The following is a 15,547-nucleotide window of genomic DNA, read 5'->3' as shown; positions in this document are numbered from 1 at the left end:
AAGTGTGTGTGTGTTTGTGTGTGTAATAGAGATCAAGAATACACCCACCCCCTCCCCACTGAACACACACACACACACACACCAGCGAGAGCCAGATGTTTGTCGCGTTTTTACGCAAGATAAGAGCATGCAGCTACAGGTCTCTGCGTGCGTGCCTGTGTGTGCGTGTGTGTGTGTGCGTGTGCCTGTGTGTGTGTTACGCAACGAGTCGATCCGATGCTTTAAGAAAATCGTGAACCCTGATGCAGACCGCAGTGCAGAAGCAGCGCGAGCGCGAGATCACTTCTCCATCCTGTTCCGTCAGCAGAGGCGACACCGCGCGCGCGCTGACCAGACCCCAGGGGGGCGGCTCCATTAAACATTAAAAACAAAAAGATTAATAATGTCACATTTCATGCAATTTGTACATCAGGTGTGTGTGTGTGTGTGTGTGTGTGTGTGGCGCGTGTATAGAACACGGAAGGCTCATGCGCGCTCACGCATAGCGGGACTAAACCCACTAACCAACCCGCCCAGACGCTTGCGCGCGCGCGCACACACACACACACACACACACACATAGCGTCAAAATAAAACGAATACATGCGCAAACCAATAGAATGCGCGTTCATGTGCGCGCACGCAAAACAGGCAGAAAAACACGCACTGGCAAACACACACACACAAACACACACACCACATACACACGAAGACAGGCTCATATACTGTACATACACACACACACACACACACACACACACACGCACGAAGGCATACTCATATACTGTACACACACACACACACACACACACACACACCAAAATAAAACAAATGGAATGCGCGTTTAAACAGGCAGGAAACCCGTCTCTTTCTCACACACACACACACACACACACCAGATGAAGTCGGTGCAGTGGCTGCAGAAGGTGGGCTGCTTGAAGAAGCGCGCGATGAACTTGTGGTCCTTCACCTCGTGCACGTTCTTCTGCCGCAGCGCGCCCTGCCGCGCGAACCCGCGCGCGCCCCCGGCATCACCGTCAGCTCCGGGATCAGACATGCCCGGGATTATAGGACTGTTATTATTATAATTATTATTGACTTATATATAAATATAGAGACAGACAGACCGCTCCAGTCCGCGGGGGGAGGATGAGGAGGAGGATGATGATGATGATGATGATGATGAGACTCTCGAAGCCCCGATAATAAAAATCTCCTCCGGTCGAAGGCAGCGCGCGCAGCCCCCTGTCCGCTGCTCCGGCTCGCGCTCCGCTTCCCGGTTAGGTGGAAGCTCCGCCCCTTCCCTCCTTCTTCTTTACGGGTGCAAGAAATCAACAACCCCCCCCCCCCAAGTCACGCCCCCTTTTTTGTATACGTAGAATGATGCATTTTTTCAAAAGATTATTTCTGAAGTGTTGTTTTAAACCAACGCGCGCGAGGTCCGACCCGCGCGGGTCCCGGTGTCACACAGCGCGCGCTCCCGCACTGCACAGTGCGCTACACAAACCCTGTGCCACTTCCGCACCAACAGTGTGTACCAAAACAGTGTACTGTCAAAACAGTAAACAGCACACTTCCGCACTAGAGAGTGTGCATAGAGAGTGCACTATGTAACGGGCTACAGTGCGCACTGGTGTACTAGTGCACTAAAGAGAGCAGAAGAGTACTGAAGGCATGTTAGTTCTGATCTGATTCTACAAACATCTGACATCCTGCTGCACATTACTCTTATTTACACTAATCAAACTTCTTGTACTGTATATTGTGTAAAAGCACCGACATGCTTCTTACAAACTCCTCACACCCTACCGGACGTTACTGCACTGACTTGCACTACCTATGCACACACATCTGTTACATACACAGAAATGATTATTGTGCCCTTGTTCTTTATGTGTTTCCCAGCAGCCTTTGATTTTGTGGGTCATAACGTGCTCAGAAAGTCATGAAAATCAGCACACAGGTTGGAATCTGCTGCCATTAAGACGCCCGAGCAGCTGGCCATGTCCAGGGCCATCACAGGAGATTTTTACACATGTGAAACCCAGTACAGTACTACACATTTAGATCTCATTGAGCTGAACAACTTCACATTGCATGTCATGGGCTCTACTCGACAGTAAGTCATTTATTTTGTGTTGTATGCAAAATGCACCCAATGGAATATTCATATACTCCTCCTAGGGGATTTATATGATCACCACCAAACCGGACCAGCATGAGGATGTGAAGGGATTTTAGATTTTTTTAAACAGTTCAGCCGTGACCGTACCTTAAACTTATGTTGTAAATTGGCGAGTAACATTATATTGAGTGACATCACACTGAGTGACATCACATTGAATGATATCATAATGTGATGATGTTTTTTTTTTTTACAGCATCCAGGTATTAATATACTTAAAAAGCACACAACTGTGTGGTGTGGCCGAGCCGCGATAAATGATGATGAGGGTGTGTGTGGTGTTTGGATGTTCTCCCCATGCCTGGTGGGTGTGCTTCGGGTTCTCAAGTTTCCTCCCACAGTTCGAAGACATGCAGATTAGGCTAATTTGTATTCCCAATTTGTCCATGGTGTGTGAATGTGTGTGTCTTTGTGTGTGTGTGTGTGTGTGTGTGTGTGTGTTTGTGCGTGTTGTGTGCCCTGCGATGGATTGGCACCCTATCAAGGGTGTACCCCGCCTTATGCCCCAAGTCTCCTGGGATAGGCTCCGCCCCCATGACCCTGTATACAGGATAAAGAGGTGGAGACAATGAGTGAGTGAGTGAGTGAGGGAGGGAGTGATGCACACTACGGTTATTTGCTCTACCTTGCACACTCACTTCATGTACATCTGTTACGTCCTCAGAAACTATTATTTATTTATTTATTTATTTATTTATTTATTTGTTAAATAATTAATTTAAATAATTTTTTCTCCTGGTCTTAATTTAATCTGTATAATCTGTATAGTTATTGAATGTTGTGTATTTACTGTGTATTGTGTCTCGTCTACAACAAGTGTACAGTGTTTTATGTTGGTCTGTACTTTAAGAGCCTTAAACAGCAAATTTCAAATCAAATTTCTCATGTGTGTCTCACCATAATGGACAAAAAAAAAAAAAAAAAAACCCTGATTCTGATTCTGATAGCGATGAGATGATCAGGACACAATTCTGTGCAACACAGCTCATTTGTCATAGTTTATTGGCCACCAGGTGGCGCAGTCAACTCTGTGCCTTTCTAAAATACTTTATTCCCCCCCCCCACACACAATATTCAATTTGTTTTTGAGAATCTTTCTGTTTTAAAGTCTCAAATAAGTAAATAAATAAATATAGAACAATACTTTTTATACTAAAAAGTCTGTGTGTACTCATCTTACTGTAACACTAACTTCAAATTTTTAGTTTTATTATTATCATGTTTTAGTAAAATAATAATAATGAGTTTTAACTCTGTTATAATCATAATTATAATCATCATCATCATAATACAGAAACGTCTAATGACCCAATTAACCTTCAGTTTAGGACACAGCATGACAGTAATCTGGTAATTAACACACACACACACACACACACACACACGCCACAATGTGAGCCCTACACTGCTGCAGGAAAACTGTATTAAAGTGACACTCTGGTCTGTAATTCACACTCAGGATAATTTTTTTTTTTTTTTTTTTAGCTTGAGAGCTAACATCGTATGAACTAACATAAGCTAGCCAGCTAATGAAGTTAGCAAGAGAATGAAAGGCCAAATGCCTACAGTATGTACTGGGCTAAATCTGCACTAGACAGCGTGTTTAAACAGCGGTGTGGATAAAGGAGCTGCTGATCACTCGATTAGGTAACATCACTGTGAGAAATGCATTTCACACGTACAGAACACAGCAGACGTGTTAAAAAATGAAAGAGTCATTTGTGAAATGATTCCTTGCTGCGTTTATTTTCACAAGTGAATTATAAATAATCTTTCCCCTTCTGTGATATAAAATCATATTAAAACAAGACAACACAAATCTAACCATCATGAGGAAGGTTTCATTGAGTGAATAACTGAAAAATTACTCATAAGATGTGTGCATGCGTGTGTGTTCTCCATTTTATGAGGAAGCTAACCATAAAAAGGAAAGCCCCCGATGCTGAAGATCCTTAAATAGATAGAGCATGTGTTTATCGAGAGCAGAATTTAATCAGAGGTTGAATCTGTGTTTGAGTGTATTCTGTAGATCAGTTGAGGAATAATGAGCTCTAACAGTAAATAAGTGCAAATTATACACCAAATTCACAAGTAAGAGGTCTTCACGGTCATATCTCAGAACCTTAAATTACAGACAAAATAAAACCTCATAATAATTTTTTAATCTGATGAAGGTGTGATCCATGACGTATCAGAATCAGCATCACGAGTCTTCCCTTCGAAGTGCAGCTCGGAGATTGCGCCAGAATTCCTCTCGCTTTTCTTCGTCCTCAGGCCACTCGAGGTACGTCCTGGAGTTCATTATTTTGCGCAGTTTGCAGAAGCGCTTGGGAATCGTCTCCTTGGCGATGGGCTCCAGCAGGATCAGGACGGCCGAATCGTTGCGCTCGTCGATGATCCGAAAATGCGAAAAGTTCAGCTCGTATCGGCACCACTCGCTCGTCACGAAGTTTTCCGACAGGACAAAGAGGGTCCGATAGCTACTTTCGATGGACTCGATGATGTTGTCGGCGATCCAGCGGCCTGGGAGGAAGTCCCGCTGGTGCAGACACAGAGCGACCGGCGATTCAGAGCTTTCTAACTCTGGCACGAGGATTTCCTCCACCCACTCCGCATCGTGCTGGCTGTACGATACGAAAGCATCGTAGCGAAAAGTAGCGCCGCCACTTTGCACGGATGGTTTACTTTTTGCTTTTAACCATGCAATCATCATCTGTAGATACCACAAGACATGAAATTTGTAGCAGGTGACCCCGATGGCGATCACGCCGATGATGGTGACGGAGCAGATGACTGATACTAACAGGATCATGTAGCACTCAAAGACTGACGGTTGAGCGTTATCGATAGTAAGACCCCTTAACATGAACGGAGAGTCGCACATGTAGCTGCGATGTCCGTCCCCCAGAGTAATCAAGTGGTCAATAGAACCTTTAAAGAATTCTACAAAATCGCAGCTGCAAAAAAAATGGTTATGACCAGCTTCCAAGACCTGGAGAGACTGAAACGCGATCAGGTCGCTTTTGTTGAACATGTTTAACGTGTTGCTTTGAATAAACAACGTGCGAAGGCTGGGGAATTGGCCACCTTCCGGCAGGGAAATAATCCTGTTCCCTGTAAGCCAGAGCTCCACAAGGTTGGGAAGATGGAGGTGGAACTGTGTTAGGAAGTTCTGGCTCAAATCCAGCACGGTCAGGCTGAGAGGTAGGCATGGGGTTACGCGGTGAAGTTTTGTAGTGGAGAGGTTCATAAACCTGAGACTTGCCGGCCAGCTGCAACTCTGTGGCATTTTTATAAAGTTGTTGTGGCTCATATCTAGCGATGTCAACCTGTCGAGACTCGTGACCAGGTGGGACATGAGCTGGAGAGATTTCAGTGAGTTGTGACTTACATTGAGAGTGTTAATGTTGCGCATATGGCTGTCTCCATTGCATAGGGATTCTTGCATGGTGATATCTGATAGGAGGTTTTGGCTCAAGTCCAAGTACTCCACCTTTTTAAGAAAACAGCTGGTCAGGCAGGGAATAACAAAAACGGTGCAGTTGACGACGGATATCTTGGTGAGATGCTTCAACAGGAACGCTAACTGGATCATGCTGCTAAATTTGAAGAAGCCCTGGATTTCTATGTTGCGGATATGTATCGTGTGCAGGTTTTCTAGGTGTGTTCTCCTCGCTTTTTCCCACCAGCCCTGACCTATTAAACAAATATCCTCAAGGCCAATGTAGGACACCGGAGAGCCGTCCAAAACCTCTAGAAGGTGACTGACTGCCTCGTCAGTTGTTATTATGTTTTGAAAGGTAAGACTTCTGGTGCAACCTTCTCTCACCTCTTTAAGGGGTTCTATCAGTTCTTGTGTCTTCAGTGAGACATCTCTAATGGTCAGTGATGTCTCAGGGTGAGAAACATCTCGAAGGATCTTTGATACGAGTGCTGGATCATCCTGAAACAACTGCGAAAGGCTGACTGACACCGCTCTGATGGGTTGAATCGTCTGGAAACTTCCATTCTCATACGATCTGAGGTCACCACAGACAAACGTCAGCTCATCCAGCTGTCTAATATTACGCAGCAAATTTTGTTTCACATCCTTGATCCAAGGGTTACCGAACTGTAACGTTCTCAGTGCAGGGTTTTCGTCAAATTGAAACAGGGCAACGGATCCCAAAGTGGTGTACCGGTTTCCGAAGATGTTCAAATGTTTCAGGGACCGAAGCTCAGAAAACCACTGGGAGGAAATGTTTTTCAGGTTATTGAATGAAAGATCAAGCTCTTCCAGTTTGCTTTGGGTATGAAATGCTTCTTTGTGGATCGTGCTGAGTTTGTTCTTCTGCAGATTTAAAGTTCTCAGCTCTGTGTAGCAGGTCAGATCCCTCTGAGTGATGGACTCGATCTTGTTGAAGGACACGTCCAGGGAAAGAACATCATCTGGAACTATGGGTACACGGAGGAGGTTCTTGGCACGACAGTTGCAGAAATGATCTTCATCGCAGTCATTACAGGTTGGTTTCTCAGAGGTCTGAGTCAGAGTCAGAGAGAGAGTCAGGCTAAAACAGATGAATATGCCCAGTGGCACCTCCATCCTGCAAAAAAAATTAAAAAGATGAAATGTTTGTATTTTGTTCACGGTAGCCATTTTGTTTAATTAGTGATTAACCTTAATTAACCAAATTACAACCACTGTAGCACCTTTTTATGCAGCAATGTAGCAGCTATCTACTAAACTCATACTATACTAGATTTATTCTTAATTAATACAATGCAGTTTAGTCCTTTAATTTTTGGGTTTAACTGCAGTGATCTAGATGTTATTGAAAAGCCTGACTTGGATTTTTCTCAAAAAACAAACAAACAAAAAAAACACTACAAGAAGTGAATTACACACAGATTTGTTTTGTTTTTTTTAAATGAAAAAATACAGTTTACTTGCTAATTTTAATCCTTTTTTCATGTTTAGATTTGAGTGGAAGGCACAGAACACTACATCATACCTCATATTGTAACCCAGTAGATGACAAAATAATAATAAAATCAATCAATAAAGTCCTCCATGCCAGCCAGGTACCAAGAACATAAAAAATATATATAGTTCTATAAATGGAAGCATATCTTTACAAACTTAAAAATATATTCATTTAGTGATGTTTATATATGAATCAATTAAATATACTGTATGTATTGTTCATGTATTGTCTTGCATAAGTACTGAACTGGAACTTTTTTACATTTCAGTTCGACATTCTACTGTACATTTCTACATAAAACTAAAAGGTTTATTCTCAATCTTTATGTTGGTAATGAAGAAGAAGAAGAAGCCTTTATTCTTGTCCAGACTACAACCTCTAATCAGACCAGATCCAGCAGATTTAAAGTTATTTCTTTCAAATAATCTCAGAGATTCCTGACGCTCCCTGAACCCGTCTGTCTTATTAAATGCACTGCTGAAGAATTCAGAAATTCCTTTTTTAAACTCACATTCGCAGAATTTTTTAAATACTTTATAGGTGACACCAAATCTGATGCTCAGGACACAAATGGTGGATCAGATATTGGAGAGAACAAAAATGAAAATAAATCAAATTACAGATGACTATATCCTGTAAGAAATCTCATCTTGAATGAACATAAACACTGTAGCTTGAAGTAGTTCATGCGTAACTATTGGTTCCATGTGGTTTATTAATGCTAAAAACAACAGCAACAAACCAAAATAAATTTTTTTTTTATTATTATTTAAGATACTTTACTGTCTAGTTGTAATTTTTTGTGTATTTATTAAATTTGACCTTAATCACATTTAAATAAATAAATACTGGTTAATAAGTTGATCGTCTATTATTCAAAGTTTAAATATCAGCATTGAAAATAAATAAATGTTGCAATATCTTTTGGAATTTTTTTCATTGCTTTATATTTTCATTGTTGTTAATAATTACAGCCACAGCATAAACACCACCATCATGTGAACTGTTTAACACTGTTTATCAGTTCTACTCCAGTGAACTGGTGACAGGCCGACCCCACCTCTAAATTCCCCAGATTCCAATCTGATCGAGCCTCATGGGACACACCGGACAAACAAGTCTGATCCGCGAAGGCCCCGCCCCACAACCCACAGCACCCAAAGGATCCACTGCAAATGTTCTGGTGCCAGACACCACAGAGACACGACCCAAAACCCCCCACCACCCCAGAGACCCTGCGGAGCCGCCCCAGTGGTTTAAGGAAACCTACGCACTACTGGGCTTCATTTTTTGTGTTTAACTGTTATGGTTGATCAGTAAGTATTTTGTATAATAACATTTTATTATTATTATAATTTATCCTATCTGTTATCACCCAGATGAGGATGGGTTCCCTGTTGAGTCTGGTTCCTCTCAAGGTTTCTTCCTATTACCATCTCAGGGAGTTTTTCCTTGCCACTGTCGCCGTCACCCTTGGCTTGCTCATCAGAGAAATTTCATTTATTCATCTCGTTATTATCTAGACACATTTTTCTCACACATACACAATTTATTATTTTTATTATTTTATTTTATTTTTTTGAATTTCTTTCATCTTTGTGAAGCTGCTTTGAGACAATGACCATTGTTAAAAGCGCTATATAAATAAAATTGAATTGAATTGAATTGAATTATTATTATTATTATTATTACTTAAAAAAAACTTTTTTAACATTTGGTTCCTCAAATTGAATAAGAGGCATTACTGGATTGAGCTCAGACCTAAATCTGATCTAAATCTAATCCCAAAATGAAACCAAACCTTTGCCATAGCGTATGTATCTTACAATATCAAAATAAAAATTTAATTAATAAAATAAAATTACAATTAATTTAAATTTAAGTACATTTATAAATCAAAGTTTCCATGTTAGTGCACATTTAATAAAAGAACAAACTTTACAGTATATAAACAACAGAAACGATATCCATAAAAAAATAAATTCGTATAAAGTTAAACTAAAATATACTGCAAAAATAAAACAAATACTGCTTATTTTAAGATGATTTAAATCTTAATTATAAATCCTGCACCTTGCTGCTTTTATTTATTTTTTTATATTTCAAACTTTCACTCTTTACATTTTTAATTCATAATCTTGAAATTAATTCAATTAATTAGTCATTAGTACGTAATATTTTTGTTTTGGTCTCATCTGGAAATTCTAGATATTTTTGGCTTGTGTTCAAGATATTTTTACTTTTTAAGATGTCATTGTTTGGGTTGATAATTCAGAAATATTTCCATATATTGTAAAATAATAAAGCTTCTACCAGCCTCTTAACTGTCATCAAGTGATGCAATACATTTAAACATTGTTCTAATGTGCATTATGTAACGCAGAATATTAACATCAATGGAGTGTTATGATGATTTGTAATTAGTCATGAATACTATAAAATGTAATTATCATTGACAAATCCTTAGCTAGTTTCATTTTTTTATTCTGTAAATGGTTTTCTATCTAAAAAACTAAAGATAATTATTTGCATATAATGTGGCAGTTAAGTATGTTACCTGATGGCTGTCATGCTGGGTGTGTTGTTTCTGTAGAGAAGCTGAAAACATCAGCCTGAAGTCGCATTTGATTTAAAGAAGAATCAAAACTAAAAAAAAAACAAAAAAAAACCAGTAGTTATTATCCAGTACACCAGTAGATAAAAGTCTTGTTTGTAATAAGCTTTTCTCGTTTTTTTCTTATTTATTTAACTATGAAACGTGTGATATGTGGAGTTGTTTCACTTCACTGCTCGACAGTTTGAGGATTTGAAAAGAGGAAGCTTCGCACTTGGCTGATCCATCGTCACGCACATCCACTGTTTACATCAAGGCAATGATGAGTGCTGTTAAAATCACGAAGACAACACAAGGCTATAAAGATAAAAAATACACACTGATGTGAGGAAAATGACTTACACATGAACTCCTCCCCCTCCATTCTTCATACTCGCTAGCCGATTAGTTTAATGCCACTGGAATTTAAGTAGCTTGTTACGTTTGTTAGCATTTCATGTTCAAATGTTAGTTTTTAGATTCTCTTTTAATTCTATGTGTTTTGGTGTAAAAATATAATTAAATCATCCGATTGCAGCAGGTCTCAGTATTAGGCAAATACAACCTCAGACAACAACATATAACTTTCTCACTGTGCCATTATTATTTAACATAAATGCAGCCAGGAAGGAAAAACAACAAAAACCACGTGGGCAATACTAAGTACCCCCTTAGTGCTTCCACAGATTAAAAAGTGTAAGTTGTATCCAGGTGCTGCTAATCATCAGCCCTCGATTAACTGATCATCAGCATGTGTGCAGACGTCTATAAAAGCAGAAGTTTTGGCAGTTTGCTGGTCTGAAGCACTCTGGTGTGTGTTAACACGATGCCAAGAGGAAAAACATCAGCAGAGGTCTTAGTGCTGCTTCACATCAATCTAGAAAGGGTTGTAAAAACCATTTACAAACGACTTGGTGTTCATCGTACTACAGTGAGGAAGATTAAAGTGGAAAGCATTCAGGACAGGTGCCTTCCCAAGAGTGGACGTCCCAGGACATTCACCTTAAAGTCAGACTCAGAGCAATGTTCAGAGAAATACAAAAAAAACCCCCAAAAAGCAAGAGCTACATCTCAGACACTACAGGAGGAACTGAGCATGTTAAATATTTAAGTCCATTACAGCACAATCAGAAGAAGGCCGAAAAAGTACTGTTTGTTTGGGAGGGTTGCCAGGAGAAAAAAAAACATGGAAGCACGACTCAGTTCACAAACCTGCATCTTAACAAACCACAAGGCTTCTGGAACTTATTTAAGTAAATAGTGTTTTAATAATGAAAATAATATTAATAATAATAATAATATTTTGTGAAATAAATAAACGTACATTTTAAATGTTAAACTTAACTTTCTGTATTATTTATACAAACCTTTATTTAAAGTAAACTTACTAGAATGTAAGATTAATACGTTTTGGCAATTTTTATATATAGTATAATGCTTGATTGTTTGTGCAGTAATGTAAACAATGATTCTGAACATATTGGTTTAATTTGTTCATTTGGTTATTCGTCAAAAAATTTGTGAAGTCATATACAAAAATTTACCAAATTAGTAGTAGTACAAAAATTCAATTAAATAGATTTATTGCTTTTATTAATAATGTATCAGTGAACACTGATTTATACCCTTTTTAGAAATGACATTGTGAACATCCCGTTTTAGCTTCTCTTCTCTTCACAAAGAGAATGAAAAAATATCATCCACTAACCTGTTAGATAAATGGTGTAAAGTTTGGATTTGAAAAGAAGAAAAAAGGGGGAAGTAAAACCTTGTGGTTGGTAATTACGCCTTGGGCACAAACAACTCTTTTGGTTTTTTGATTACTTTCAGAACAAATCACGCAGCTCTTTTACTGACTTTTTTTACTTTAATTTTTCTGTTGCATATATCACGGTAAATTATTAATGTTCACTTAATCAAGTTCACCAGGGTATAAGGCATGACCTGAACACAAGAGTACAACCTATAATATCTGCAATTCTTTTTTGTGTATGAGCTTTATAGACACGCCCTAATACTGCAATAAACAACAATAAATTCTGGCAGCGCTTCACCAAGATGAAGCCATTTTTTCCCCAGGATATACTGTAGTAACAAAGTTGATTGTGGAATTAGGGCGTTGCTCCTGAGGTCTACAAACACAATCTAGAAATAAGAATGGCCTTTGTCTTAAAAATCAAGGAGGATTATATATATATATATTAATTATTGAAGATAGCTATTACTTGAAGAAAACTCCCAACAACCGATGGGATTTTATCTAAAAGGAAACATTCTATAAACAATTTGAAACTTCAACAGTGCATCCAGGTCTCCTCAGAAGTTCTAGAGGTGAGGGGTGGACAGCCCTAGTCTTTGCGAGCCCCATACTGCATGATTTCCAGTTTCCTGCACTACTGGATCACGTGTGTTCAATCAGTCAGAACCTATAGAATAAAATAATGTCATAGGAGAAGTTCTATAAAGTACTAATAGGGGTCTACGGAGTTCTATGGAAATGTAATAGAAGATTTTTGCAGGGAATGAAGTTGCTAGGCCGTTCTGTTCTCTGAGGACTTTGAACAGAAACATAAAAACAAATCTTAGCAGCAAAATAGGAACATCCTAAAGAATGCATTCTACAGAAAATTGCCTTTAAAGACATTTTAAACAGAAAGTTATGGTGAGTGGCAGTTGGGAAGGATGATTGATCCATCTTTGCAGCACCAGTGTTATTTAGTTAAAAGTGCTACATTCGACTGGTCCAAGTGGTTCAACTGAGAGAGTGGTTCGAACTTTTTTTCTATTTGATCTGTAGGGACCTGAGCTTCTGTCTGATCTGACTCAGCGATAGGGCAGCGGGAGAATGCTCGCCCTATCATTCGAGGTTAGTGAGGGGAAATAATTGGGGGAAGAAAAAAAATGTCAGCTGTAATGCAAGAGCTAATGTTATGTTTACAGCCGCTTTAACTGAAGCTACAGCTATTTTCTCATCCACCATATCGAATTTAAAAGTTAAACCACAATTACTCATACAAACCAGTGCAATGGAAAGAACAGTATTAGGAAAGATAAATACACACTGTATTACTGTACATCAGTGAAGTTAGCTTTTTTACTGACTTCTTTAATGGCTTAGCATGCTAGTTAGCTAACACAGTTGTTAGCCAGTTAGCTAATACCTAAAAGATACTAAATTACAAACCTACAGTACTTAGCTCAGCTAAATAAAAGTCACACATTATTACTGCCTAAGTTTCCTACAATGCACGTTTAGCTAGCTAACTTTTTTATTTAGGTTTGTTTATGGCGTAGCGTGTTCTCCCCGTACTTGGTGGGTTTCCTTTGGGTACACCGGTTTCCTCCCACAGTCCAAAGACATGCAGATTGGGATAATGGGTTTTTCCAAATTGCCCATAGTTTGTGAATGAGTGTGTGTGTGTGTGTGTGTGTGCCCTGCGATAGATTGGCACCCTGTCCAGGGTGTACCCCGCCTCGTGCCCTAAGTCTCCTGGGATAGGCTCCGCCCCTCGCTGTCTGTATACAGGATAAAACAGTATAGACGATGAGTGAATGAGTGATTAAGTTGTTCTAATTAACATTTTGCTAAAACACATCAAACTAATCATCAGAAAATATGTTTGTATTTAATTTATCTAGGATAAAAACAGTGTTTCTACTGTATGTGTGCTAGACTAATTTGTTTAAAGTTTTGTGTTTAAATCTGTGAATATATTCTTATATTTATTTGGATTTTTTCATCTTTAGTAAAACATTTCAGCTTGGGGACTTTAAGTTCAAACAGATAATGCACAGAAGTGCAGAACTGTGTTAGGTTATTGTTGGAGAAATTGGAGAAGTCGAGACGGGCGATGATGTAAACACTCAGAAATACTCACATCAGTAAAATGCCATTTAGTAACACTTATTCACTCATCGTCTATAACTTTTTATCCTGTATACAAGTTTTGCTGGGGGCCGAGGCGGGGTACACCCTGGAAGAGGTGTCAATCCATTGCAGGGGGCGCACACAGATATGCACACTCACACACTCATTCACATCCTACGGGCAATCTGCATGTCTTTGGACTGTGGGAGGAAACCAGAGTACCTGGAGGAAACCTACCGAGCACGGGGTGAACATGTAACTCCATGCACACAGACTCCGAGACTGGATTCAAACTCAGACGCTGGAGGTGCGAGTGGACAGTGCTAACCGCTACATCACCGTGACGCCTACCTAGCAACAGTGTGAAATTTTACATTTTAAAGAAAGTGCTGTCAGGAACAAAATAAACAGCTGCTTTGATTTTTTAAAAATAGATTTAAAGAACATCTTGACTGCAGTTGTATCTATTGCAAAATCACATGGCGCCACCTTGTGGTGTGAACGCTGAAGGTTTTGTAATTAAGCTACCTAACTAATGTCAGGAGGTTGAGATAAGGTACCAACCATGAATTGTTTGTATCTGTGGCAAAAAAACACAAAGGTCAAACTCTGCTAAGGAATTATTGATAAGCAATCTGATTTATTCAATTTGTGTGCTTTTTAAAAATGCTAATCAGTACGGATGGGAATAACCACAGACTTCTAATTCATATTTTATTTGTCACATACACAACCATACACATGCAGTGAAATGTTTACACGACCGCCAGTGACCAAAATAATTACTATGTACGGCAGTTAAAACAAAAAGTTGCTAACAGAAAAAAAATCTATTAAATATACACTACCGTTCAAAAGTTTTAGAACACTTGCAAATTTCTTTGTTTTTGTTTAGTGATTTATTTTCTACATTCTACAACAATACTGGGGATTTCAAAACTATAAAATAACACATATGGAATTAGGTAATTATGTAACAACAAGAAAAACAACAGTTAGTTGTTATTTTAAGACACAGAGGTCGGCCTTTCTGTAATAGTTCTTGCAAGAACAGTATTGTCGAGTGCATTTGCAAAATCCGTCCAGCACCATAATGAAACTGTCTCTCATGAAGGCCGTCCCAGGAGGGCGAGACCAAAACCTACCTCTGTCTCAGACCAGAAGTTCATTTAGAGTTATCAGCCTGAAAAATGACCAATTAACAACCAGCACCTCAGATTAGAGGCGTTATGAAGTCTTTACAAAGCAGAAGTAGCAGAAACATCTCACCATTAACTGTTCGAAGGAGATTAATGCATTTCTTGGACGCCTTCAGCATTCCTTTACAATGTAGAAAGAAATAAAAATCAGGAACCATCATGGAGTTAGAAAGTGTTCTAATACTTTTGAACGGTAGTGTATATTAAAATAACAATAAAATGCGGAAATAAATGTTCAAATACAGATAAAAATAAAAGGAATAAACTGAACATACTGTATAAATATGGGTGATATAAGTGAAAATATAAAATGTTAATATGTATAGCTGTGTAGGAAAAGGACCGCCCTTTATGATATTATCACGATACCTAGGTGTTGATTTGATTTGTAATAAGATTTTTTAGTATTATTATTTTATACATTTTTCTGATTCTTATTACAGTTCCAAAATACACGACTTTACTTCAGGGTCGTGATGATGTTGATGATTTTCCTATAACACAGCAGCCTAAAGTTTGTTTTTAACCAGAGCAAAATTTCAAACAATTAAAACTTTAAAGCTATAATTTTTCATTTCCTTTACCTGTTCCAATGCGACACTGGAGTCTCTGTACCTGAAATAGTGAATAAACATGTTCTTGCATAAACCCTCAGATACACTGATACATTTATGATTAGTAGAGTTTGTCCTGGTCAAGTCCCTCTGAATGCACTGTTACTAGAGAAATGATTAGGTATTAGGATTTGAATTTCTGTGA

At 38.8% G+C, this 15,547-nt stretch overlaps 2 protein-coding genes across 3 annotated transcripts in view; both read right to left on the bottom strand.

Annotated features, from left to right (window-relative positions):
• Positions 1-1,338, bottom strand: part of prkcba (protein kinase C, beta a) — a 31,833-nt gene extending 30,495 nt beyond the window's left edge. Inside the window, exon 1 of one of the 2 annotated variants that reach the window (XM_053476599.1) lies at positions 876-1,338. In XM_053476599.1, the coding sequence (XP_053332574.1) occupies positions 876-1,036 (161 nt within the window). In that variant the 5' untranslated portion in view covers positions 1,037-1,338. The remainder of the gene's footprint in view (positions 1-875) is intronic. The other variant, XM_053476598.1, reaches the window with a different exon arrangement.
• Positions 1,339-3,656: 2,318 nt separating this feature from the next.
• Positions 3,657-9,989, bottom strand: tlr2 (toll-like receptor 2). Its single transcript, XM_053476597.1, has 3 exons — positions 9,916-9,989; positions 9,686-9,774; positions 3,657-6,747 (listed from the first exon to the last, which is right to left on the bottom strand). The coding sequence occupies exons 2-3, from the start codon at positions 9,697-9,699 to the stop codon at positions 4,368-4,370; spliced, it is 2,394 nt and encodes a 797-aa protein (XP_053332572.1). The 5' UTR covers positions 9,700-9,774; positions 9,916-9,989; the 3' UTR covers positions 3,657-4,367.
• Positions 9,990-15,547: the final 5,558 nt, after the last annotated feature.

This window comes from Clarias gariepinus, chromosome 18 (genome assembly GCF_024256425.1).
Source record: "Clarias gariepinus isolate MV-2021 ecotype Netherlands chromosome 18, CGAR_prim_01v2, whole genome shotgun sequence".
NCBI lineage: Eukaryota > Metazoa > Chordata > Actinopteri > Siluriformes > Clariidae > Clarias > Clarias gariepinus.
Note: the sequence above shows the minus strand (reverse complement) of the source record. Positions and strands in the feature narration are given on the sequence as shown.